General features: G+C 41.5%; 1 protein-coding gene across 2 annotated transcripts in view; it reads right to left on the bottom strand.

Annotated features, from left to right (window-relative positions):
* Positions 1 to 16115, bottom strand: part of RET (ret proto-oncogene) — a 161428-nt gene that overhangs the window by 80233 nt on the left and 65080 nt on the right. The window contains exons 7-8 of one of the 2 annotated variants that reach the window (XM_065067651.1): positions 5326 to 5417; positions 3320 to 3662 (exon numbers count right to left, since the gene is read on the bottom strand). In XM_065067651.1, coding sequence (XP_064923723.1) covers positions 3320 to 3365 — 46 coding nt within the window. In that variant the 5' untranslated portion in view covers positions 3366 to 3662; positions 5326 to 5417. Of the gene's footprint in view, positions 1 to 3319; positions 3801 to 5325; positions 5418 to 16115 lie in introns of those variants that run through there. The other variant, XM_065067652.1, reaches the window with a different exon arrangement.

The raw sequence follows: 16115 nt of genomic DNA on the forward strand, positions 1-16115 counted from the left end.
GTGTACAGGGGATCTTTTTTTGGAAGAATCACATAGATGTTCTTTTCCTAGGGAAAACATCCATTTTCTATAATGAAATACAAATATTACACAAAATACATAAACTTTGAGAAGAATGTCAATATTTACACAGTTGGTTTCTGAACTCTGTCTTTGATCTGGATGCATGAGTTCAGCCAGGACTTGTAAATTGTAACTAGTGAAAATAAAATATTAACAGTAACCATAGCGGCAGGAAAATGCACCGTAAGAATTGATGCCCTGCTTAAATGAATATCAGAACTACTATGTTCATCACTAGTTTCATGCCACAGCCAATAGAAAAAGGTTTGAATAGTCTATATTCAAGAGCATATTTGTTAAAGTAGCATCTCTTATTATTTGCATGTAGAAGCAGGTTTCTCTTCTGATTTTACAAAATATGCATACTGTAATACTTATAAAATTTATTTTATTAACTGAACATCTATTATATCTTCAAAAGTATTCCCTTTAATAACAAAAACTACTTTCCAGATAAGACAATCCTCCCAGGTTTTTCCCATAGGCACTCTTTTCTATATGTAACTGAACAATGTTCTTCTCCTATACCAATGAGCTTTCAGAAATGAATCAAAACTCCAGTGTCAAATAGCCACGCAGCATGGAATGCAAGTAAACACCTTGAAGCTCTACAACTGACAAGATGTAAAACTTTTGAAAAATACATGTGCACACTCCATAATAAAAATCTGCATTTCTTTTAATTGATATTGATTAAAAATAATGTTTCATTTGAGAAGAAACATTCCTTTTACTTTCTCTATTTCTAGGCTGCAGCATGTTGATAGCAGTGCCTGCAGGAGATTCGTGCACTGCGTACAGTGCAAAAGCAGCAAGACCGCAGCCTTTCTCCTCCAGAACAAATGCTCCAGTGTGCTTTTGGAAGCCTACCAATACAAAAGAACCAGATCTAACCCCTTCAGCTAACAGCACACTCATGAGATTGATTAACACAGCTCACTTGGTAAAAGGCAATCTCTTTCTAAGTTAGAGATAACATTTGGGTTAGTTCTGAGCACGTGTTTCAAGAACCACTACAGTTTTAAGCTTTCAAAACCCACCATCAGATAAATCAAAGATGAACCAACAGGAGCATATCACCGCATGTTAACTTTGGGTGGTGAATCCTCTATGGCAAGGTCTTGGCCGGGTGTGAGAGACTCCTTCACAACACCCAGCAAGAGCTTGACACAGTTCCCATTGAACAATCTCTGGCTTTGCCGTGGGATGGAGCCCCACTGAAGTTTCACTGCGTTCCTCCTCCTGCCAGTGCTCTGCAGCATCACACATCAGGTAGCTCTGTTTCTAAACAGGGACTCTAAGCACGCTGGGATTTTGCTAGTACCTCCAAGACATAACGACTCACCTTACCCTTGTTATCAACTCAGCTTTTATTACATAAATAGGAATTAGTGTCACACATCTAAACAATGTGAAACAGTGATTCTCCAGCAACACCCATATGACATTGTTAATATGCTAGACTTCTTGAAATAACTATGAATACAATTACCCTGAAGTGTGATCCTGAATGTATACACCTTTTCTTCCCCATAGTTTTAGTAAAAATTAAAGGAAATCAAATGTTAAGCTCACCAGTCAAAGCTGAGAACATAAACAAAATTACTATTTGCAATTATAAGTATAAGCAAGTGGTATTAAAAAAAAAGTCTACTTGGCAGTCTATCCTGCTCAAATAAATCAACTCCTATAATATTCCTCCAAGCTATGGACAGATCCAAGAGTTAACAATTTATGGTCACATTTAATAATAAAAAGTCTTTCAAACTGATTTCCAGCTGCCTAGGTCTGATACTTAAAGAAGGAAGCTTTAGATATCTATCTTGAGTGGGGAGAACACACAGAGACAATTCCCTTTCCCATACATTACTTTCAGAGTAAAATTCATATAAAGTTATACAACTAAAAGTAAAATCAAATAATAGTCCAACTGAAACGGAAACAATTAAGGAAAAAAAAAAAGTACAAGAAAGCAGCTCAGGATTTCCAAGCACCCGTTAGTTCAGTACACACAATATTCTGGGGCATCACAGCATTAATAGCAGTAAGCATCTGTCCAGCTTAAATGGAAATCACTGAAAATAATTTTCAAGCAAATGCATGTGACTCATTTTGGCTAATGAAAACATAACCCTCAAACTGGAGAACTTAGGTAAATTACATTTCTCCCAATTCTGCCAAAAACATTAAAGGAAATGGAGTTGCCAAAGATAAAAGCAAAGTAGGAGTGATAGATCATCCATTAGCAATAAAAGTGCGGCTAATTCTTCTGGACAGTGAAATGAACTGGGATACAATCCATTCTGGGTTTTGTGTGTTCATTTTTTGTTGTTCTTGTTGTTTGGGGAGTTTTGTTTGTTTGTTTTTAAATAAATGGTTAGATGTAGTATAATCCACATATTTTATTCTCAAACATCCTAGGTTTGAGTACCAGTGAGTTTTTATGAAGATCAGGCCTTAACAATAATGTACCAGGAAGAGAAAGAATAAGGGCAACTTGAAGGATTTTAGCATACTAAAGAAAAAATACAATAAAATAGACGCTTTATAGTCTCTGCAAATTAGAGAGAGTAGTTTAAGCCAGTGTGAACTAGTAACGATTAATTTGAAACAATAACGAGAAGAAATACAGAGAACCATGAATATAGAATTAATATTGCACTTTACTCTTATACAAACTGATGAACTACTGGACTGGTTTGGGACTTGCTTTTTTCATAAATACATTTTTGGCGTGCAAGGTTGTACTGCATTCTCGAGCAAACAACAACTTTGATTTATTCATGTAAACATCAGAAATGCATTGGCAAACAAAGCCATATGGAAGAAAAAGAGATAGAATGGATTTTCTGTTTGCTTTAGAAACTTGACATCTGTGGAGAGCATCATCTAAGTTACGATCCAATAACTTTTCATATTTTGGGTCATTTTCATTTATCAATCCAAACCCCATTTAATTTGATGATGCAAGAAGCTCTGGGAGGGGGACAACAGAGAAGAAATAATGTTTTAGAAACTTAAAACAGGAATACGCTTGAATGTATTTTTCCCTTTCACATAATAAATTTAAAGAACAAGGAAGCTCACATCTGTTCTGACTTAACCTTAGAACTTAAAAAGCAAAGAAAAAGTATTAAGGTTATTTATATCTTGTTTGTGTTTTGAGAAAGGTTTTCGAAGCCGGACCCAGCCGCCGGTGCCATCGATCACCAAAGCCCGGCAAACGTCCCGCAAGGCCGGGCTCGGCGGTACTTACCCCCGCAGAGGAGGAGAAATCCCGCCGTCCGCCCCGCCGAGGGCATCTTCCCCCGTGCCGGGACTCCTGCGGCCCCGCCTCGGCCGCCGGCGCTTCGGGCAGCACCGGGCGCGCTGCGGGTCCCGGGGGCTCTCAGTCAGGCCGGCCCATGGCCCAGGGCGGCGGCAGCGGGCCGCGATGGGACGCACCACACCGAGCAGGGACGGGACGGACAGCGCCGGGATGCTTCTTGGGGATGCCGCTCCGCCGGCTCCTTCCGTCTGTCCTCCCGGGTCCCGCCCCGCTGCCACCGGCCGGGAGAACGCGCCCTTGTGCTCTCAGCGGTGCCGGCGCCCCTCGGGCTCTGCGGGAAAAAGCCGAAGTCACAGGCGAAGCCCCGCTCTGCCGCGCCGCGCCTGCCGCTAAGCCCCCCGCGCTGCCCGGGCGGCGGCACCACCCGGCTCGGGCCAGCCCCCGGCCCCTCCTCCGCGCCCGGCCGCCGGTGCGCGCTACCCGGGCCACTCGGGGCCGCCCCGCCCGGCGGCAGCCCCCGCCCCGCCCGCAGAGCCGCCGCGCAGGGGAGCGGAGGGGGCGCGGCGGCGGCTCCGCCCCGAGCATCCCCGCGGACAAGGTGCGGGACGCCGGGCGGCTCGGAGCGACAGCGCGGAGCCACCTCCCGCGAGGTGCCGGTGCAGCGGCCCGAGTCCCCCAGCCCCCGCAGGGAGGTAGCGGGGCGCGGGCGGGAGGAGGAGGAGGAGGCTGGGGGGAAGGAAGACCCGAGAGCCGCGCAAACACACCAGGTGCGAGACAAAGCAGGGACAGGCGCTGCGGCACCAGGATGTATCCAAGTGGCCGCCTCCCCCCCTCCCGCCCCAAACACATTAAACGTGTTGAATAATTAATCCTTGGGAGAGGAGACGATTTTTGCTTGATGGTAGGAGGATGCTGTAAGAGATGAGCTCTACCTGGCAGGCAACCAAAGTAACCCGGAACGCAAGCATCCCGCTTAGCGGCGAAGCGCCACTTCTAAACCGCAAGCGGGGGAAGAAAATTTAAAAATTAAAAAATAATTTAAAAAAAAGAGAAAGATACCAATCTAACCAAGCCAGACCAAAACTACGCTTTAACAACAGGTCAGGCTTGCTGAGAAAAGCCGTCCGAAAAAGCCGCCGCTAACAAACACCGCCCAGTGCATTTGGTGCGGCGCTGCCGGACCTGCCTCCGACCGGCAAACCCTCGCCGCAGGGCCGGCACTCGCCCCTCGCCGCGCTACCCAGCTCCGCTCTGCCCGGCCGCGGCAGACGGGAGGACTCCGCCGCGAAGCCCCGGGACGGGGCGGACACAGCCCCCCAGCCGCCACCGCGCCCGCGCAAGCTCCGCGCTGACCAGCGCTAGACAGCGGCCTCCGCCCGCCCGCGGGGGCACACCGACCTCTCGGCTGAGGGAAAACCCTGTCCCTCTCTCTCCACCTCTCTTCCCAGGCTACTTCGACCTGCTAGGGATGTAACTGCTCTCCCTCCCTCCCCAAAGCTGGTGTCACCTCCACACAGCCGCGCTGCTCTGGCGATCTGGACTTCAGGATTCAGACACAGATCAGCAGCTACAGCTCTGATCTTGCTCAGCCACTTTGAAACGCCCAAGAAAGAGCAAGGAGACACACACAGTAGAATGATACTCAGTGCAAGTTCACTTAGCAAGAACTGCCATAGATTACTTCAATACAAATCAAATAGGAAATTCTCTCTCTAGTCCAGTAAGTACTCTGCTTAAAATACCCAACACTGTAAGAGGCAACATAAAAGAAGTGACCTTACAGAACTGATAAAAGAGCCAGCCTATTTTAACTTTTCTGTTAGATCTCCATCAAGCATTCCTGTGTTCTTCATCAGGCTTAGGAAAACAATAAGCCAAGTGCAAGCACCTGAAGGGGTAATAATGAATTTGAGATGAATGCTAGCGACCACCATAAATTGACTGCATTTGAAGCTGCCTGACAGATAACATAAATTAAACGCTTGAATACTTACATTCACAAGTGTTTGTGGGTCTTTCACAAATGCCTGATAATAGTGGGAACTGAGACGCATATTTGGGATGTCTCCATAAACCAAGGGAAAGGCTACAGCAAAGAAAGGAACATAAAAAACATTAACATTAAATCAATGCTTTGTGGAGAAATGTCTTAATGTTAAGCTGAGCTTTAGCTTAAATCATATTTAAAAGCTCGCACAGTATACAAATCAATATTGATGCCATCTATACACCACTATCATCTGCACTGATAAATGCCAGTTTCCATCCAGGACAAAGTGACTTCTTGGAAGAATTTCAAGGACTTCCAATCTCTTCTGGCATCTCAGGAACTGAAGCCAAAGCTGTACTCTTCTGCCAACTTCAGGCTCTGCTCCAGTGCATTAAAACTGGTTTTAGATGCCGTCGTGTTCTTCATACAAGGAGCAGAAGTAAGGTCACCAGAATAATTTTTTTCATTTGATTTCCTGGCTTTTAAGTTAAGCAGATTTATATGTTTTCAGGGGATTATAGCTTATGCACAGCACACATGGAAAAAAGTTGCCAACTTGGATGGGAAAGGAACTAAACACTTGTGTCTTTGGTGTTCCAGCTGCTGTGATCATCACTCTAATGTTAATGTAGTCACCATCCTTCCTGGAGCTGTTCTCCTTTATAGTCTCCAGTGTACTTTAAGCCTTCAACAAGGAAAGGTGATGGTATATTGAGGAAATGTTGTTCATATAGGAACATAGCCTACCATACGGAAGACAAAAATAACTGCAGCATCTCATGAAACCCCGCAAAAGCCAATCAAAATGGAGACATTTCAAATTTTCATTCAGAATTTAGGGGGAAAACCAGAAACACTTCCTGCCATGTTTCCACACCCCTAAAGAGGCCTCACACAGACTGTGAAGCATCTGCCCTTGAGTTACTAGAGGAATACAAGCCTACTACCATCTCTTCTTTCCAACAGCTAACTTCTGCTCCAATACGCATAAAACACACGCTCATGTCATTCACTCGGTTTCTTTGTCTGAAGGCCTTTTGAAAACTGAATTAAAATCAGTGCTAGTAAATGGGGAACAAAAACCTAGGTGTCCTTAATTCTCCAGACAAGCTCAAGCTTTATGGTGACATGTCCCATCACTCTCCTAGCAAAATGCTTTAGAAATTAATTGGCGCTTTCTTGTAGGCTGGTGCAATTGTGAAACTATAGCTCATACTCTTTTTTTTTCTTTTCCTTTTTCTTTTTTTTTTTTTTTTCTGCTTTGAGTCATTCATTTGGCACAGCAGACTGAGCTATTAAATTATTGTATTTTTTCTCTTTTATAAAGGCACCCTGAGATGTCTTGATATGATAATGCTTCCTGAAACTGATGCTAATTGATAACTGTTTCTTGGTTTCATCAGAAGTCTTAGGTCGTGCTAATTTAGCATCAGGGCAGGACACTTAAGGACTGTTTCACCTTTTCATGTTTTCCAGATATTCACACACGAATGCCAAAATATTTTCGTAGACAAAACTCCTCCTAGAACATGGTGATTGAAATCCAATTGTTGATCAGTCCAGGAGTTAAACACTTTTTTCCCCATGCTATGAGATTGGTTGTTGTAGAGTCTCAGAATCTGAAGTGCTATTGATGATCATGTTAGGAAAATTGATTTTAAAATAATAAAAATTGCTTATTAACACTTAACACTACTTTGAGATCAAATTGTCAAGTCATAGTTATGACTAGGATGACACTGAACAGATAGCATTTCTGAGGTAGATCTAGTGGTAAAAAGACTGATCAAAGACAATTACAGAGAATTTATGTGTTTGGCATACTTGATTCAAGTTGTTATATACATGGTTTTCCACAACCCATGGGCTTTGTTTTCTTATCCTTTTGACTGCTCCTTTCTTCTCCACTTGTTACATACAAGCTAACATTTAAACTGCACGATATCCACATAATCTATTTAATTTTTGTCCATTTGAGAGCACTGAATGAGCTAAGAGCAGCATGTTTTCCTGAATTACTCATCCAAGAGTGTTATGAAATGGTCAGAAACACCTGTTACTATGAGAAAGCAGCAAAACTATGTTAGGGATGTCTACATCACAGCAGCAAGATAAGAGAATCAAGAAAATATTGTTTTTGTGTCAGGAGGAAATAAATCATTCTTGTGGAGAAAGAATGCCACTAAATGTCCCGATCACAAGAAGTTTGAACAAGGGCTCAGCATTGTCCAATACATAGAATCCATGGTAAAACCAGGATTACTGCAAAGCAGTGACAAGGGACTGACGTAAGTGAAGATGCTGTGCAAGGAAAAGCAGAACAGCAGATCACGAGCCAAGGCAAGACCAGGAAGAACCAAAATCCTTTGACGACCTGACAAGGTTGCCCTTCCTGTGAGGTGACTGCCCTCATCAGACCCCAGTGCTGCTTAATGGCAATAAGATTCTAAGTTCCTCCAACAAAGGGTAGCTAGCGTCACTGTACAGTATAATATGGAGCTTTTGAAAATATATTAATCCAGACAACGCCTGATTAATGGCCATTGGATTATTTCTCTGAAAACATAAACTTAAGTATCAAAACCATCATGAAATCATAAATTATAGCCATCTGTTTTTTGGGGGGCAGAACAGACCTTCATGACTGATACCACCAAACCATTGATCTATCTGAAATTTTCACCTGCTTGATTTTATTGCTGCAGGTTGATGTGAAGCATGGGATGACAATGCTAGAATGTTTCCATGCAAAGAGGAAACAAGTTCTTCCAATACTCGGGAACAGCAGGTGTTTTCTTGTTTCATTTCCACTAAGAAGGTCATGTTGTCTTGCACCTGTCTGTTTACTTTAGCCCTCAAAACTGACTGAAAACTACAACTCAGTTCTTTTATCACTGTTCTAAGGGCAGTCCTGGGAGCACCATGGATGCTCCCCATTAAAAGGCGTGTAGACTATGTGTTCACCATGATACACACCGATGCTCAGCTGTTGTACTTCCAGCAGGCATAAGTTTCCAAACTCAGAGCCAAATCCAGTTCTTCCTTTTGTATACTGTTGTGGACCAGCTGGGTTACAGGAGTGTGATTAAAACAGAATGTGAACTTCTCACTGTGATGATGTGCGCTGCCCCATGCAAGAGAGCCCGCAGTATCGCCAGGGTGATGTGCACGGTGCAGGGCATCCATCAGAGCTGTGCCAGCTGCTGCTGCCATTCCATCACTGCAGGAATGTCCCCCAGCTAGCATCAGGGACAGCATCAGGGCTGATGACTCAGTACTAACTAATTTGCACAGACAATCCTTTTTGCCTGGACCCATACTATAATGTAATCCCAACAGTTGTAACCAACAGGCACCTTGGCATTGAGGCTCAATATTTATTCCATTATTCAAGAAGCAATAATTTCCCTGAGGTATTAACAGACATGAGTATGATAAATCTCTCCACATCAGTATGAGCAGTACAGTATTTCTGAACTTTGAAGACCAGATTTTTCTAGCTTTTAAGCAAACATTTTGAATCTGCCTGGAAACATTATGAACACGCACAAGCACGTTTACACATCCCCCATCAGAACTTGAATGGCAGGGGGTAGATATTTTTCCAGAAGTTACAGTACAACTAGTTAGAGAATTATATTGAAACTGGCAGCCGATAAATTAAAACCAGCTAACAAAATATAAAACATCCTTTGTTGACTCTTCTCCAGGTCCATTTCCAGTAGATAATGTACTACTATGATCATAATGATAAAAAGGTTATTTTCATCCTTGTTTCTTAGAATTTGGTGTCAAATATAATAGTCCACCTGAGAGATGTGAAACCTCAATTCCCTGCTTATTCATAAAGAATTTACACAGCCAGGGTTATGGCCAAGGCTTCCTGCTCACTGCCTGGCTGAAGTACCCCTACAGCGACCTGTGGGGTGTGAATGTGTTAGAGAGTGATTCTGTTATACGTACAGTCAGATCCACCCACCATGTTTTACAGCTCACCAAAACCATGTCTGAAGTATGTAAATGACCCTAAAAAATACTCCATTACCAGCTTGAATAAAAATAGTAACAGCCAGATAAAGCTATGATAACTTTCTAAATGTCCAGTAAGTATTTGTGAACCTCAGCTTTTTTTATTTCTTCATTAAATAGTGCCCTTGCCTGCTGAGAACTTGAAAATGTGGCCACAGCATGCCCTAAAGGTTTAAAACCTGAAAAGCAAATCCAAGGAGTTTCAAATACGATAATTTAAAAAATAACTAATAATGTAGAAAAACTAACCCAAAATATATGAATTATTTGAGTTCAATATGAAATGTAGTTAAATTGGACTGACAAAACCTTACCTTCCTTGAGCAGTATAAAATCTGATTTGCTTTAAGTTCAGTAACAAAGCTCTGAAATCTTTTCAGTCTTACCCTTGCCACACTGCTCCTGAGAAAAGGCCTCACCTTGATTGCACAGACATCTTTGCATGGGGGAGTTAAGAGAGAGTTTCCAGCCATGCTACTCTTCCTGCAACCCACAGTAGGTTTTGGTACATGCCATAGCACCATTGGCAATGTCACCCACAATCACAGATGGGGTTCTGTAAGAGTCAGCATTCTTCAGTCCTCACAGGATACATCAGTGGGAACCAGACGCTTGGAAAAGCATGGTGGCTGCTGGCTCAGCACCTTACAGAGTTCCCATACAAATTGAACAAAATCCATGACAGAGCTTCTACAGAGCCCGGGGCCAAGGGTGCGAGGCGTATACACTCAAATAATTCTGTCCTCCACAAAAGAAGCCACTGGCAGCAGAAGTGCTAGACACTGCTGTTCCTATATATGATCAGAAGAAAAAAAATTTTAAAAGGCACATCTTTTATATGGTAATAACAGGAAAGGTCCTCCATTGTTGTAAACTTTCAGAGGTTCAGAGTAAACTTACAATGACTTATGTTACTTGAGGATTTGTCCCAATACTGCAAGGAGGAACAGTGACCTGATAGTTTTCAGTCTCTTACATCATCAGGTCTAATTCTGCCAGGAAAGAGATGACAAAATCACGACCATTATTCAGTTATGAATATAAGCATGAAGGCACAATAAAGTTAATGAAGAGAAGATCACATTCAATGGAATAACAATTAATTTTGTCAGTATAGGAATAAGTATAAAAATATCAGATTCAGGACTTATAAGGGACTTCACCTCTAAGTTAACCTGTATTGGGTTAAATGATCTACATAATCTGATTTACTTTCAGCACCATATGTTACTAAATTGTAATCATTAGAAACCAGGAAATATGATCTTAGGCTAATTCAAGAGATCTGGATTAATACTAAAATGTATCTTTAAATATATGGTATCACGGACATAAAAGAAAGCACTCAGATAATCAGGTCACACATCTTCATTCACACCATGGTTTATAGAGGCACATTGGCCCCTGCATTCTATCGATCTAACAGGATGTATTTTTCTATTACAGTGTACACAGTCTGTACATTTAAAGAACATTACATTAAAAATGAAATCAAGATCTTGCCTGTGAGGAAATGTGAGAAGGGAGATTGCCCCATACATTTTTTATTTGCTCACTAATATGCCTTCTCAGTCTCATTCAGGAACAGGTAGAAATCAGCGTCAGAAATAGTGCTGGAGCTTGTAAACTCCTGTGGTCCAACCCAAAGATGTAACCTCAAAATAATATACCAGTGATGAACGGAGGACCCTGCTTTGGTTTTCCTGTGCACTGAGTAGGGCCTGAGTCCCGTAGATGCAATAATATACAATGACACATACTCTAACAAATACTTTGCACAAAGGTGGTGAATTCAGATTGAAAAGTTAAGTTTTGTTCCTATTTTGAGTGCTTAATACTATAACACTGTCTTTGAGTTTAATCTTTTGCAGTATGTAATTTCCTAAAATATTTTTTAAAAATAAAAGTTTCAGGATTGCATCACATAAGCCACACTGAGTGCTGTGTAAGTTACTACAAGAGTTTAAATGGCTGAAAACAACCATTTCAAAGGAAAATAGTAATCTGTTGGACCAGTTACTGTAGCTAAACATTCCATATTATAAATACGCAAGATGCTAAGTATATTAGTATAACGCAGTTTTCCTTAAAAACAAAGCAGCCCCCAAAACAACAACTACCATAAAAGGAATGAGAAAGTGCTATGATTCATGTCTGCCACTGAACTTTGGAATTTGATCATAATTTGAGCTTAAAAAAGGACTAGAAAGTTCTTAAAATCATCATGACCAATGAAAGGAGAAACAGATGCTAAGTCATGGCCAGCCCAGTAGAGATTCACCTCAAGACAAGAGGTCCCTGACCCTCTGACATCCTGCATGTCCCTAAGGCTCTGTAGAGTGAAGAACACATTACAGACAAATGGACCACTCTGGGATTTTAGCAGAAAGTCTTCAGAAAGTGCTGAGTGTGCAAGTTCCTTTAGTTTCGAGGCTTAACATGAAGGCAGATGTGGATTGATTTTCAAGGACATGGGAAAAACCCAGTCCTCTCTTCCCTCAGGTCCCTACTCAAAATGCCAGGTCATGATAGGTTTTCAGAGTATATACTTGGAAGAGCATTTCATGCCATTTCTTTTAGAAAAGCCACATGTATATGAAAGTACGAAATACTGTCCAAGTTGTGGTTTTGACAGGGTCTCCATCACAGTGACCCATTATCTACTACAAGGCTCTGACTGCAGTTTCTCTAGTACAAACAGCAACAACAGCACAAGATAACTTTAAACTAGGCTCTGTCTGTAATACATATATGATAAAAATATTATAAAACTCTAAGTATTTTTTGTCTTGGTGTTGCAAATCAAATCACTGAGGACAGTTTCACATTTATTCTTCTTGTTTACAGGAAGAAAACGTTCCTGGTTTAGTGAAATTATGCCTACCTTTACACACATGCATAGAAATAATATAAGCCCTTAGAAGTTCATTCTACTATTCCTTTGTGTCTTGACTGCCATGAACTTAAAGAGCAGGAATCAGAGCCCAGGGGAGACAGACAAGAGGAACTTTCAATGCCTAAAGCAGATAACCAAAAGTAGGTTACCTTCATATTTTTAATTTATGCATATTACAAGATGAGATGACAGTCATATATGTGTCTTCTATTATCAATGGTTAGGCAGCTTCTCTTTGTAAGTTAGCACAGTCAATTCAGCTACTTAAAGCCTATTTGTTTGGGCTGTGGACCATCCTGTATTTTAGGTCAGAGAAATTTGCCTTGCTCGGAATGACTCTGAAGCAGCATATATGAAGGAAATAGTTTCTTGTTTCTACCTCACAACTACATGGTAACTCAGAGCAATCAACACAGCAGGCACAGCAACATTTAACTAAGAGCTTAGTGAACACAAGTGAGGCCACACACATGATGTTTGATGCAGCACAATTGTTACGGAGCAGGCGCACCACTCATTAATTGGAAGAGAAATTTTTCAAATATTGGCTATAGTTCCTTAAACTCTAACAAACAAAATTAATGAGTTACAATCTGAAATTATCTTTTTTTCCATTACACTTACCACACTGGAACATTACTCAGTTAACACCTGGGAGAAACTGGTTTGACTGATCCAGATAAACAGAAATCAGGTAAATCAGTCCTCTATCAACTTGCAATCAACATTTTTACAGCTCCAATATTTCTAAGTTAAACCAGACCTTTCCGGCCCTCCTACAATACATCTCATGTAAACTAGGCACAGCTGGTCTCTCCCCCAATAAATCAACTGTTGAAGGAGTAACACAATATGTACAACTAAGGCACAGACAGGACAAGATTGCAATTGAAAGAGAAACCGTGCAATGAACGTAAGAAGTCAATTTAGAGAGTCTTGACATGTTTCATCAACATGTACTGAGGAAGTGCTCCCATGGGGAAGGTGGTTTTGTCTTAATTTTTTTTTATGTTGGTTCCTCAGCAAATGCTTTGCATAAGGCATCTCTGAATGAAAGGGATGTCTGGTTTACAAAAAAGGCTGCAATCCCTTTAATTACTGATGATGGAAACTGTAAGAAATAAAATCCTAGAGCAGAGTTGTAGGGATGTTGACATGCAGGATGTAGACTTCAGCAGACAGGGAATGCAGCCCCTGTCACACTGGCAGGCTCCTTCTACTGGGGGAGGCCCCAAGTTGCAGTGGGGCCACAGAAGCAGCCTGAACTGACAAGGACTCCCTATATAATACAGTTTGACTCCCTGTATGGTAGTAACTATTTTAATATTTTTTTGAATGGAGTTTTAATTGCACTCTGCTGACCACAATCCCAGCTCTATCAGGAAAATTGTAGAGGTGTTGTACTTGCTTTTTTTCAAGGGGTGCTGTATGTCTATATTGAAAAGATGCTTAATGTCAAACCAAATTAAACAAAAAAATTATATCGATGGCACACAGAAAAACTACCAATCTGAAACAAAGCTTACATACCTTTCTATACCACTGGCCAGAAAACACAGAAGAGCACGGACTAGTGCACCTGAGATTGGCTTGATAGGATCTTCTAAGATGACAAATGGGAGAATGCCTTTGGTGAATCCACTTTTGTTATTTTATACACCTAACACAATAATTCTTAAGGAGATTCCACAGATAAGAAGACACAAAACTAAGCAATTCGCATGGATTAGAACACTAGACATGAAGCTGACAGTCATCAATACCCACCGTCTGAGAGGCTAGTAGGAAACAGAATAATAAGACATTCATAAGAAAAGGCCATAGATTAAGACCCTTTAACCTTGTTAACTACACTAAGGTAACACTGGTTGTCACCTGCTGACATTTTGTTCAGCAGAAAACTGAAAACAAGAATGCCTGCTCTGTCAGAAGTAATTTCCAAGTCACTGGGGACTTGAAGAAGTTTAAATAGACAGAAAATGACAAAAAGGTCTAGCACAAATGAACTGGAACCATACTATCAGAGCGTGAGGTACATAATATTAGGTGCTGATGAGTTTCTGTTTAATAGCTTCTTCTAAGCTATTAAAACAACAACAACAAAATTACAAAACAGAAATCATCTTAAAAGATCTACTGCCTTGAACATCTTCCATCTTGGATTTCAAGGGTTTAACATCACCTAATAGCGTTCCACAGATCCTGAATTTGTTGGTGTTAGTTTAGGAGTCTTGCTCTAGAATAAGAATCAAACTATCTGCTAGATGCTTTCAGACAAAGTTATTGTGTGCTCTGTATTCATTGTGAATCCAATCCAGTCTTTTTAAATACCCTGAAATGGCATTGTCCCTGGGTCAGAAACATGTTTATCCCTTTCAGCTTCCTGTGAATACATGTAAGATAGAACTCCTGAGAATAGTTTCCCCTCAGGAAATGCTTGAAACAAGACTGAAAATAAGTTTCTATTGATTACTGCCATGAGAAACCTGCAGTGACTTCATAAAGATGATTCAGGCCTTAGCTTTGGCAGTGTGACTTAATGTCTCTATGAAAGCCTACATGAACAGGAATTCAAAATATCTCTACTGCGTGATCACACTAAAAGATTGTCCTCTGAACTTTTCTTTTTCATACTCTCAGCTTCCTCCCTGAACTTCAAGATACTCTTTCTGCTTGTCTACATCTTATTGTACCTCTTCGCTTTATGAGTCTTCTGCTAACAACTGTTCAAATACTTGCCTGAGAACTGCATACTACAAACACAAGGCCACTAAGGCTGACGTGAGGCACAGTGAAAGGACCAGAACTAAGGATACACAGTGAGGAATAATGAAATGGTGAATGTCATTCAACTGGATGAGCTCAGCCCTTGCCAACATCCTGTCCAACAGCCACATTCCTAGCACCAATTTTGAGTGAAACATCAGGACTGACTTAAGGCTTCTTTCCTGTATAGGGCCCGCCATCCTGATAAGTTAGAGTCCCAAGTCCAAGTTGTCTCCTAGACTGTAGAAATGGGTGGCTACAGACCAGCTGCAAGTCGCAGAGCTGTGACAGAGCAGCCCAGAGCCTGCTGACAGAGCCCACAAGAGTGGCCTTGTTGCTCCAAGCTGCTCAGCAAGCCAGGGAAGGTGGTTTTGCTGCCATCCCTGTCCCAGTACAAATTGGCAAGCAGCTCACATATGGCTCACATCAGCCTGCAATCCACATAGTCAGCATCTAAAACCAGCCACAGGTGCCTGCAGCACTTGGGATAGGGGTGACAATCAAGTTTAAATGCAAAGGGAACAGAGTCAAGAATTTTCCAAGCAGAATGTTTCACCTGTTCAAATGCTTTAGCAAGGGCAGAGTACTTCTCATTTACATAGTTGCTGTGGCAAAAACATTTCTACTACTTCCTATCTAGATGCTAGAAAAAGAGCTCACTACAAGTATGAGAACAATGTATTTTGTTTTTGTTACTAAGTGAAAAAGCTTATAATTTATCTTTCTGTAATACAAATACTGTATTGTTCATGGAAATAACTCACATGTCCATTGCTTTTAGTGTTTCATGAACATTAACCACATTACTCTCTGTTCACAGAATTATATTCCCACCTCAAAATGGATTCAGTCAAAAAGACATTTACTATTATAAACCACAAAGGAGTACTGTGATATAAAGTGAGTTGCCCAGACTCAGTAGCATAGCTGGGAACAGAGCTCAAAGTCACTATCTACAGACCTGTTGAGTAGACCACAGTATTTGGCAGGCAGGAGGAGACAAAGGAAACTTTCACCTGTCTGCTGAAAGTTGGCAGGGAGCCCCAGGTTAAGTTTGCCGTGTACATTCCTCCTTTCCTGCGACTTACAGTCCTCAAAAATCA

The sequence above is a fragment of the Columba livia genome, chromosome 6 (genome assembly GCF_036013475.1).
Source record: "Columba livia isolate bColLiv1 breed racing homer chromosome 6, bColLiv1.pat.W.v2, whole genome shotgun sequence".
Taxonomy (NCBI): domain Eukaryota; kingdom Metazoa; phylum Chordata; class Aves; order Columbiformes; family Columbidae; genus Columba; species Columba livia.